Source organism: Eucyclogobius newberryi, unplaced genomic scaffold (genome assembly GCF_026437365.1).
Source record: "Eucyclogobius newberryi isolate DKJ021-1_F unplaced genomic scaffold, fEucNew1.0.hap1 SCAF_5, whole genome shotgun sequence".
Taxonomy (NCBI): Eukaryota; Metazoa; Chordata; class Actinopteri; order Gobiiformes; family Gobiidae; genus Eucyclogobius; species Eucyclogobius newberryi.
This window is the reverse complement of record NW_027316167.1, coordinates 21893571-21905249: the sequence shown is the minus strand read 5'-3', so window position 1 is coordinate 21905249 and position 11679 is coordinate 21893571. Positions and strand designations below refer to the sequence as shown.

At 37.1% G+C, this 11679-nt stretch overlaps 1 protein-coding gene across 2 annotated transcripts; it reads left to right on the top strand.

Moving 5' to 3' along the window:
* The first annotated feature begins 3525 nt into the window (after window positions 1-3525).
* def8 (differentially expressed in FDCP 8 homolog) lies at window positions 3526-11425 on the top strand. 2 transcript variants are annotated; one of them, XM_072465718.1, is made up of 12 exons: window positions 3526-3644; window positions 4543-4663; window positions 8025-8122; window positions 8197-8346; window positions 8982-9123; window positions 9471-9635; window positions 9810-9937; window positions 9994-10107; window positions 10229-10309; window positions 10462-10602; window positions 10696-10805; window positions 10976-11425. In XM_072465718.1, the coding sequence occupies exons 2-12, from the start codon at window positions 4555-4557 to the stop codon at window positions 11067-11069; spliced, it is 1332 nt and encodes a 443-aa protein (XP_072321819.1). In that variant the 5' UTR covers window positions 3526-3644; window positions 4543-4554; the 3' UTR covers window positions 11070-11425. The 2 variants fall into 2 exon arrangements, with proteins under 2 accessions (XP_072321819.1, XP_072321820.1); XM_072465719.1 differs by having other exon boundaries at window positions 8028-8122; window positions 10976-11196.
* The last annotated feature ends 254 nt before the right edge of the window (window positions 11426-11679 follow it).

Here is an 11679-nt window from a genome sequence, read left to right as displayed (position 1 = left end):
TCATGTTTTGCTCATGACTTCTTATAAACAGAGCTGCCATTGTCTCTGCTGCTGGAGGGTATTTTCACAAACCCCACACTGTGTTGCATTGATGTACATTTTCTTGAATTTCTTGAATAGAAATATCTACAGTTATACATATTGTGTCAGTAAATTAAGCTAAGTGTTATTATTCACCATAAAGTATAAATGTAAAACTTAAAACGCAATAATGCAGCAATGTTCTAAAATACATTAATGTCATCTTCTCCAAAATGTTACTTGCTGTCTATTTCTCTGCAGGGGCAATGGCTCAGTGGACAGAGCGCTAGTCCACCGACCCAGAGGGTCAAGACCCTTGGGAAAGACCCACACCCACGTTACCAACACATAGCTCTTATAGTGAGGGTATGTTTTTCTTTCTCTAATATGTGTTAAAAGATTTTTTTATCCAATAAATAAATGAATAACAAACGGTGAAACAAAACCAAATATCTGTTTTTATCCTATGTTGTGTTTTCACACTATAATATAATGCAAAGCGAAAGTTTTCAGACCAAGTAATGGAATATGTTACAAAATGCATTTTAATGCAGTTATCCATGTAACTAAACACTACTACTTAGTAGTAGTAGTAGTAGTAGTAGTAGTAGTAGTAGTGAACAAATAAATCGTTACAACGCAGTAGATACAGGGGAGGGGGAAAGGACTGATAACTTATAAGTTAAAAAAAAAACACTCTTAATAGAAGAACTCTTATAAACAAAACAAAACACTCTTATTAACAAAACTCCTCTCATATCTTAATAGGGAATGGAGGAAAAAATAAATAAAAGGATAAGCTAGTGAAGCTAGTTTAGATCTAAAACAATAGCCACAAAAAACGCCCATTGATTCAAGACATTTAAATCAAGCATGTTTTTTTTTTTTCTGGTTATAAACAGACCAATGCACTAAACAGAAGGACCATTGATATTATACACAGGCCGATATTCTTCAAATGCTTCATTCTAAACTCATGATCAAGTTCACTTCTCTAAATCACACTAATGAGGGGATTTCCAACAGGAATAAATGCTCATACATTCATCCTGTTTTTAAATGACACATTTAATGAAAAAACATGTGTCTAAATGTGATTTATAGTGCACACTGTTAATGCTATTAGTGTGTGTCTGAAGTTAAACCAGATGGATCAATCACATTTAATCAGTATTATTAGTGTTACGCAACATTATGATAAACACCAGGACTTGGTGAAAATGTGAAAAAGTTTGCCTCTATAAAACGTTTTTTGTTTTTTTCCTTTTTGATTGCCTGTTTTGATATATTATTTGGATTGAAACAGATTGAATCAGAATCAGAAAGGGTTTATTGCCATTGACAATGAACAGAATTCACAAACATAACTTGTCTTGGTGATTCGGTGCAACAATGAATAAGTCAAAAGAGAAACAATTTAAATCTACTATGGGATAAAAAATAACAATAAGCTATAAGATAAAAAAATAAATAAAAGATAAGAATAAGAGTACAGTGAGTGATTAAATAATAGTTAAAGTGGCAGGTGTTAAAGGTGGAATGGACGATTTTTTAGCAGGAAGTACATCCTCTGCTGGGCCTTCTAGATGAGGGAGCTGATGGTGAGCCCCCATTTGAGGGTGATGGTGGTGATAAGAAAGTGGAGGGAGTCCACAGTGGAGATGGGAGAGTCTGTGATGGTGAGGGGGCGCTGGGGGGCTGTGACTTTCCTGAAGTCCACGATCATCTCCACTGTCTTCTGGGCGTGGAGCTCCAGGTTGTTACCACTGCACCAGAACACCAGCCTGTGCCCTCCTCACTATTTTGACTGTCACTGTCTTTTTCTGAATCTTTTTCTACAATGGAACACTCCTGGATGAATGAGGGATTGCACCAACATAGGCAAGGCAAGGCAAGGCAAGTTTATTTGTAGAGCACATTTCATACACAAGGCAATTCAAAGTGCTTCACACAGCAGGAAAAATGCATTCAAATCACAAAGAAATTACAGAAATACAATAAAATTAACTAAATTAAGAATTATCAATCCAACTGATTTTCTAAACTAATAAAATCACAAACAAAAGAGAAGAGTGCAAAGATAAAAATTAACTACAATAAAATTAACTAAATTAAAAATTATCAATCCAAGACATCAAGACATAAGGACCAAAAACTTAAAAACCCAATATAAAGTCCTTTCTAAAACATTGTTAGAGTTTATAAAATTAAATATGTTGCCTGGCTACAAATACATCAGATTTGCTGTCTGACAGAGTTGACAAATCCACCTGTAGCCTCTAAATGTGATAGTAAATATTGCTTCGGAACTTATAGTCATTTTGTGGTTTAAGTTGCATATACTATACCCAAATAAAGTATGAATAACATAATTTACAACGTCAACTTGGGTGTGTGATGCAGTTGACTTTACAGTTTGACTGAATTGACCAATCAACTTGGTCAAAAGTTTCCCTCATTTCTACAAAAATGTATTATGCAATAAATAATAAAATATAAAATAGTATTGACAGTTTCCACTTATTTTATGAGCTGTAGACAATGTTGTGACACTAGCACTTTGAAGGGTCAAATATAAAGCAAAATATGCTAAATAATGAATTAGAATAAAAATTCAGGGAGTGGCAAAGGAGAAGGAGAGAAACACTGGAGGAGCTCTGGAGAGGAAGAGGTGGAAGGCAGAATCTAGAACCAGAGACAGGAGGGGGAAACGGGGAGATGAGGGATTAGTTTGGGGGTTGGGAGTGAAATTATGTAAAACATGTAGCATCTATTTTCACCTGGATAGAAACATGTTTGTTCAAATTTCAGCAACGTTCACACATGTTGTCAAATCAGTCAGTTTTTTGCGGACTCCTTCAGTTTTATGAATCTAGTGGATGTTCTTCTCATGAAACTTGACTATCTTCATTCAGTTTATGTTGTTTAAGTAGTACAAGGCATTAGGAAGATGTATTTTCTCATATTAAATGAGAAAAAAAGTGTGTAAAGTGTAAAATTACGATCGAAGTTTTCAGATACACCTCATAAGACCAATTGGAAAAAAACATTTTATTTGACATTACCATTTTAGTTGAATCGAAATAAATCAACTTGAATGTGATTTTTTTTTTCTTGAAAAAAAAAAAAAAACTGTTCCCGTGTATTTCTGTACAACTTTTACTCTACAAAAACATTTAGTCCCACAAACTGTACAAATGTTGTTATGAAGTCAGAATCTCCCAGCCCAGATCAATTCTTCGGTTTAGCGCTAGATCCATGGTGCAGAGCTTGTTTCCACTTTTAATGAAAAAAGAGAACAAACATCAAAACTACAGCCCCAGCGCCACAAAAAGCCCAGTTTCATTTTATATTCGGAGAAAATTAGGCGTTTTAGGGAAAATCACCCGAATTATAGCAGTTTTGATATTTGACTCATTACGTTCTCAGGCGACTATGTAAAATTACTGCGGTTCTAGGTTTATTGTGAAAGTTCAGACAGGAACTTGATGTGTGACCACGTGACTGTGACGCTGTCAGAGACAAAACAACACCAGCTGAACTGAACTGTGCACCTCATAAGCGCAGACAGCAAAGATATCGGATGCAGTAATAACATTTATGAATAAAAAGACAACAACGTGGTAGGTTTCCGTTTTATTCCACCCGGGACATGGGTGGCATTTACACACAGATAACAGGTGAATGTTTGACGTAAGGCTTAGCATCTGTTAGCGGCTATCCAGGGAGGATGCTACACGCACAGAGAGCTGCTTTAGTTACGAATATAGGACCGTATGTATATATAATGTGATGTATTTGCACTGTTAAATTAATAATATTTCGAACTACTACTTGAGGAATACAATTCCAGCCAATTCTCATTGGTTAGAGTCGGTGAGGCAATGATGATGCTTCTTTTCACGCACGGATGTGCACGGCGCACTTAAAATAAACAAATAAAATGCCTTTTGCTTCTGAAGAGTGTTTGCTCTCTCAGGCCTTATATGGATTCTACAATGATAAAAGTCAAAGTGTTTGTGTAAAATCGAGAGGATCCCTGCTCTGTGAAGGATTTGGTCAAATGCAATGCCCTATATACATGTGTAAAAAAGACAACACACAATCATGAAATAGTTTCTGTTATTTAGTTGTTAAGGCGTAAAGTCCACTGAAAATCACCTTTCTGAATTTCTTGTTTTTCATTCAGTTGCCCTGTCCAGTTGTCCCACTAAAAATAGATTTAAAACTTATCCATCCATCTCTGCTGGACTCGGGAGCAGGCTATGACACGTCCTCCTGCTCCAGCAGGTCTCCTCCCTGTGAGACAGGCTTGAGACGCATCCTCCTCCTCCTTCTTTTTTGACATTTTGATACAATTGCAATTGCAACCTTTTAAGTTGTCTTTAAAACATGATTACATTATTAATTGTATATATATATATATATATATATATATATATATATATATATATATATATATATATATACATTTAGAAAATATTTTAAGTGAATTGTAGGAAAATGTGTGTGGTTTTTCAGATGTAGCCAGTAATGGAGTTTGATGAGAGGCTAGCACAATTTCGACAGACCCGACTCAATCCCTTTGATCGTGGAGAGGACGATGATGACCCCCAAGAAGGAAAGCCTGCTCCAAAGCAAGGTAAGTGATGTTGGGGAAAATCAAGTGAACTTATTTATTTACCACAGTATTGCTGCCTGGGCCTGTTTAGTGAGGTTTGTAGTACTTCCACACAATCCACAGAGGACAAATATAAACAAGACCAAACAGACCTTGGAAAAATTTGTGCGTTCTCGAGTTGGGACCTTCGTGGATGACGTGGAAAAGCGATGAAGGCAACATGGAACCTTATTCCATACCTAATTTCTAAGCCAAAGGATTGAAACTGTTAAAATTAATATTTTGCCCAAATTTCTCTATCTGTTCCAGACACTATCAATTTCTATCCAAAACAGCTGTTTGATTAGTGGATTAAAAAAATGTCTCGATTTATATGGCAAGGTAAAAAACCTTTAATCCGTTTCAGGATTTTCCGTTTCAGGACCTGGAGGTTGAGGCCTTCTCTGCCTGAAGAGTGACTTTATTTCAGCTCAAATCAGAGCAATGCTGCACTGGTGTGACCTGGACAACAATGGAAAAACATGGAATGTTCCGGTGGTGTTGTGCCGGGGGTTCTTTTACAGACCCGACTCGCAGATGACAAACAGCTGAGTCACTTGGAGGACTTAGAGAATCCCTGGGTAAAATCAGTGCTCACGACATGGAACAAGTGAACAAAAACATATAAACTAAATATGTTAAAATCTTAAACTGGTTGGCATATGACCAAAGTTTTAAGCCAAACTGCATTGATCAGACATTCAAGATATGGGCAACCAAACGCATTTGAATTTATTACCAGATTGTAAAGGAAAATCAAATGAAATGGATTTTTATAGATATTTACAAAGGAACTATTATAATCAAGAAATAATGCAAAAATAACGACTATAGCCCTCTGATTGAAATCTTTATCAAGGCTTATACATCAGAACTTTCAAAGGGAATAATATCAAAAGTATATAAGCGCATTAATGATTTGGACAGACAATCTACTAAGTTATTATATGGAGTGGGAAGAAGTGGGAAGAAGAGGCTAAAACAGTTTTGACGGACGAGGACTGGAAACGGATCTGTACATCACATTGGGGTCCCATGTTTGGCGAGAGTTCTGTTAGAAGAATGTGACCCGTTTCTTCAGAACAACATGTGTACAGAGTGTACATTATTCACAGGGAGTGCTGGAGACATTGTGGATGCCAAGAGGAAAACCATTATCATGTGTTTTGGTCACATCATAGAAAAATACTGGACGGAAATGAACAAAACAATGCAGATTGTTTTTAACACCACCATCCATTTTAATTTTAGAATAATATACTTGGGCATCAAACCTCCCACAATGGACACAATTGAAGACTCTCTGGAATATACTCCTGGCGGCTGGGAAGAAGGCTCTCCCACAAAAATGGATGACTCAAACCACCCCAATGACACAGGACTGGACAAATATCATAACAGACATACAAAATAACCTCAGGACTCAACTTAAAAATAGACTAATTTAAAAGACAATGGTCAAAATGGCACAATTATCTTGTATGTGTGTATATGGGTATGTATAATATTATTTCTTTCTTCTCTGATGCCACTCCCACATTTTCAACTCGTCCTTCCGGGTGTTTTTGTTTTTCTTCCACCATTTTGTTTATTTTGCTTGTGCTTTTATTTCATCCCCTCTTCTGTTGTTATTTTGTTGTTTAGTTTGTGTTCTATGTTCCAATGAAAAATAAAATGGTAAAAAAAAAAAGGAAAAGCGATGAATGCACAGGTGATTAGTTCCGAGTTCTGTCATGTTCTACTTTAGATCTGGACAAAAGCCTCAAATAAGATAAGATAAGATATTCCTTTATTGTCCCACATGGGGAAATTTCATTGATGCAACGCCGGTAGATACAGAGGTAGATACAGAAGAAAAGAACAGATCACTTATAGGAAGTGATGTGAAATGTGGGGACTGTGCAGATCCAACATAGATGTCTGTAGAACATTAATAATTTACGTCTGTTTTGCACACAGCGTAGACCTTATAGAACAGTTGAAAAGTATAATTACTAAGCGTGTAAGACAGTGATGTGTGGGGAGTATACCAAGATCTGCACTTCCACCAAAACGTAGTAGACCTCGATGTTCTGGGCTCAGGAAGAGTCCGGCTTAACTTCAGGCACTTTTTCTACACCTTCTGTTTATACCTTAATACCTATATACCATCCAGTTCATCCCAAATACACCTTATACTATAGGACCCATTAAACTTACATTCCATATTCTATTAACTTAAGTACAGGGGTGTCTAAACTTTTCACAGGCAAGTGGTCTACACAGTGGGTACAGAAACATGACAGACCCACTGTACTTTTAAGGCTTTGTAACATTGTTCTTATGTCTTTATCACAATGTGATGTTTTATTGAGGTTATAGAGGTAGAATTACTTAAATATGCAGTAAAAAGTCTAAGGGCCCAGTCTAATGGTCTAATGGTCCACATTAGTTGGGCCACAAACACACATAGTTTGTACACCGCTGCTTTAGTGTAGTAGACATAAGCTTATGAAAGGAGAAGTGTAGTTGAGAACAAAAGCTGTTTCAGATCACATAAGCGTAAGATTGCCACACACATCACTTCCCTCTGAGACTTTTGACTTGAGAGTTCTTAAATCAACTTGTGCCTGTTGGTTCAGTGGTGCAGTTCAACCCGTTCAGAGTTCAGGTAGATAAAGTTGTGATCATTGGCTACATTTAGATAAATCTGATAACCAGATGTTTTGGTGTGTGTTTACATGCATCAATGGATTTTAGAGCAACTGTTGTAATTGAAAGGCAATGCTATATCTCTTTCATTTTCATGCCACGTTATTCTGCCATTTTTGTGTAATGTTCCTTGTCAACACCTGCACACGTCTGTACAATTAGCCCAAAATCTGATTTTGTGTTTATTATTGAAAGAGCTGCTTTTTTTTTGCTTAATGTACATCGTACATTGTTGCACAGAAATGTCAGCAAGTGTATGACAGACACAGACTGATTAGTTTCACTATTTATAGCACATGTTTTATGGGTTTACATGCAGCCTGTGCAACAGTAATGTTGTACTGCGATGGAAAGGGCTTACAACAAAGTACAACAAAGTGATCATTATGACCATCATTGGTTTCAGTTTTCAATATTTTTATTTCAAAACTACCTTTGGACGCACTGTTTGGTCTGTAGCTTTAGTCAAATATAAACCTCGACACACTAATTACTAAATCAAAGTCCCTCTTCTTTGGTCGCACCAACTTTAATGGTGGTTTAGTCACTTATTTCTATAGTTTATTGGATAAGCTTTACATAATACTATAGTGCACAATTTCAGATGTCTGCCCTCTTCGTATGTAAAGACCAGGACTTACTTCTGTTGTAGCAGAATCCAGACCAGAGTTGTTGTCTGGGATTCGGACCCACAGCTCTGACAGGACCATGGACCTGGGTTTGGCTGAAGATCACTTCTCTAGGCCTGTGGTCAGTATCTATTTCTTTAATGTTACATGGACCTGATTTTGCCACATTTAGACATTTTCTTTTCCCTGTTTTAGGGTTCATTTGTAGCTTCCGACATTGAAAAGCTGAAACTTTCCATTGAGGAATGCAAGAAATTGATCTTGGAGTTGCCAGAGCACTCAGAGCGACAGAAGGACACTGTAGTGAAACTCATTCACCTTCGCCTCAAGCTGCAAGAGCTCAAGGTTTGATCTGTTTGTTTTGGTCTAATGCATTACTACCTGATAATAATTAATTATAACTGTTATGTCATTACAATCTGTTAATCTAGTGGTTCTCCACCTGAGGGTCTCAAAATTATTTCAAGGGATCCTCAGATTATTGGAGGGAAAATTTGAAACTGATAAACACCCTTCAAATGCAGCGGTAAATGTAGGTTATTATTTGTTGGCCGACCAAAGTAATCTATCTAGCTAGGCTAGATTGTCACTTTGGGGGTGGCTTACTTTTTATGTTTGGGGGTCGCGGCAAACCAAATGTTATTTTGGAGGTTGTGGGTGAAAAAGGTTGAGAACAACTGTGTTAATCAGTAGTGTTTTTTACAACCACAACATTTAATATATATTGTCCATAATTATAAAAGCCCTTTGTCTGAACTGTTTCCCATATTTCTAAAAGTCCTTATTGTGGGTAATTTTCAGACTTTAGTGTGTCATTTATTTTATTAAATCAAATTTATTCATTTTTAAGTGGAATAGGCTTTCTTAAGGTTTTTATTAACTTACTTTCACATAACTGTAACTAATGGTCTGGACATGGTCATTTTTTAGTGTATTGCCCCTACAGTGAACGGGCTCATATATTTTTTCTTATTTTCAAGGATCCAGAGGAAGATGAGCCTAATTTGAGAATGCTGTTGGAACACAGATTTTCTAAAGAAAAGAGCAAAAGTGTGAAACAAACGTGTGACAAGTGTAGTGCCATTATTTGGGGCCTCATCCAGACATGGTATACCTGCACAGGTAAAAGTACTGTCATATTCAACTTGATGCAAAGCATGAATTCAGATTTGGATATTCAGCATAGTCCTTTCCTCAGCTCCTTAAACATTTGATCACTCTAGACCCAAAACAAATGTTAATGGTCCTCCAGCATGCATCATGGTGTAAGGAGGTATGGGAGATCTGATTGCTCTTAGATATTACAGTAGACAGTTACACATCTGTTGAAAGAAGATGTTTTAAGTTCATGGGTTTTTATTAATAGGCCTCACCACAGCACTCATGACTCAACCAAACATACAAGGGCTGCTTATTCTACTATTAATGTGATGAAAATACCTTCACTCTTTTTTTTTAATTTCTTTTAGGATGTTATTATCGTTGTCATAGTAAATGTCTGAACTTGATAAACAAACCCTGTGTGAGGTCCAAAGTCAGCCATCAGTCGGAGTACGAGCTCAGTATCTGCCCTGAGATTGGTCTGGACCGACAAGATTATCGCTGCGCTGAGTGTCGGACGCCAGTTTCACTGAGTGAGTAAAAGGACTAGAAACCACAAGGGCCAATGGCAGAAGCTAAAAGGACCTACTGAAGGGCACTAAACTGTGTATAGAAATATGAAATGGAAATTTTTAATTGACTGAAGTGAATGTCAACAAAGTCACAAGAACATCATGCTCTCTTTATAATGCTAATGTGTTTTAAAGGGGGCGTGCCAAGTGAGGCCAGACAATGTGACTACACAGGCCAGTATTATTGTAACACATGCCACTGGAATGACACAGCCATCATCCCTGCACGCGTCATTCACAACTGGGAGTTTGAATCACGGAAGGTAAATGGCTGTTTTATGATTGTTGGATTGGTGGATTAACATGATTTATTTTATAGGTGTGCCGTTCTTCACTACGTTACTTGGCCCTTATGATGCCTCGACCTGTACTTAAGTTAAAAGAAATCAACCCTCTACTGTTTAACTTTGTGGAAGAACTGGTTGAGATCAGGGTAAGTGAAATCAGAACAATTGATGTACATGGGTATTCTTGTTTAATGTAGATTAAGCATTGAAAACATGTTAAAGTCATTTGTGTGCATAATACTAACATAGTTTTTATTTTACTTGCAGAAACTTCGTCAGGATATTCTCCTAATGAAGCCCTATTTTATCACCTGTAAGGAGGCTATGGAGGCTCGACTTCTGTTACAGGTCAGTCATGTAAAGTATGCCTTTGAATATTTTCTTTTTGCAGTAGCGGCCCCTTGTGGATATAACATCTGACTTACTCGGTTTTAGTGTTTTGATCTGAATATATTGCTAATATATATTATGCATAATTGCACTGTATCCCTTTCCAAAAGCTTCAAGAACGGCAGCACTTTGTGGAAAATGATGATATGTATTCACTTCAAGATCTGATTGACATTTCCAGTGGACGCCTCAGCTGTTCTCTCACAGAGATTCATACCACATTTGCAAAGCACATTAAATTAGACTGTGAGGTTAGTGCATACATTTTTGTTTTTGTGTTTTTTGTTTACCTCTGTGTTCAGTCGATGTCATTGTAACTCTACTTTTACTGAAATCTTGTGTAGAAATGCCAAGCCAAAGGATTTGTGTGTGAATTGTGCAAAGAGGGAGACATCCTGTTCCCTTTTGACAGCCACACTTCAGTCTGCGAGGACTGCTCCGCTGTCTTTCACAGGTGAGTTTTTATGTCATCAGATCTCAGTCTTGGACATCACCAAATTATGAATGTGATATAGCCCTATTATTACGTGAAGTTTTCAAACCACGGCATTAGGTGTAACAGTCATTCATAGACCCATGGTAGTGTGTTGTATTACATACTGTTTCTCTCTTGTATCTCTTCAGGGACTGTTACTATGACAACTCTACAACTTGCCCAAGATGTACCCGAATGACTGGGCGCAAGCAGGACGAGCCATTGGACATGCAAACTACATAAAGACAAGATTACCTGTTGCACTTTGTCATTGAGAAAGCCAAGTGTTAATGCAAAGATACACTGCCTGTCCAAAAAAGTCTCCATTTGGATTCAACTAATCAGATACAGTAGATCCTCTCCTCCTACTGGAGAACTGCTGCAGGTGAAGATCTTTTCAGCTGCAACACGATATTTAAACCCAACTAATGCAGTTAGTGGCTTCTACTTTGTGAAACAACTATGTGGAGAGACAAACCCCGTGGTCATGGGAAAGATGTCAGTTTGAGAAGGATCAAATCATTGGCATCAAACAGAGAAAACATCAAAGGAGAAGCAGAAACTAATGTACAGATGTGAAGTGAGAGTGTTTGGGACGAGCTGGAGAAGGCTTTGTGTATTTTAATATTGCAGAAGCTTACTTACATAGTTATGCCACAGTGAATGTGTGCTGTAATCAAAGCTCTGAATCAGAAAAGCTTTATTGCCATTGTCAGTGAAGAAAATTCCCAGGCCGGGAACTTGGTTTGGTGATTCAGTGCAACATACAACAATGAACAATAATAAAAGCAAGATATATAAAATCAAATAAGGCATGCATTAAGAACAAAAACAAATAATGTGTACTAATAAG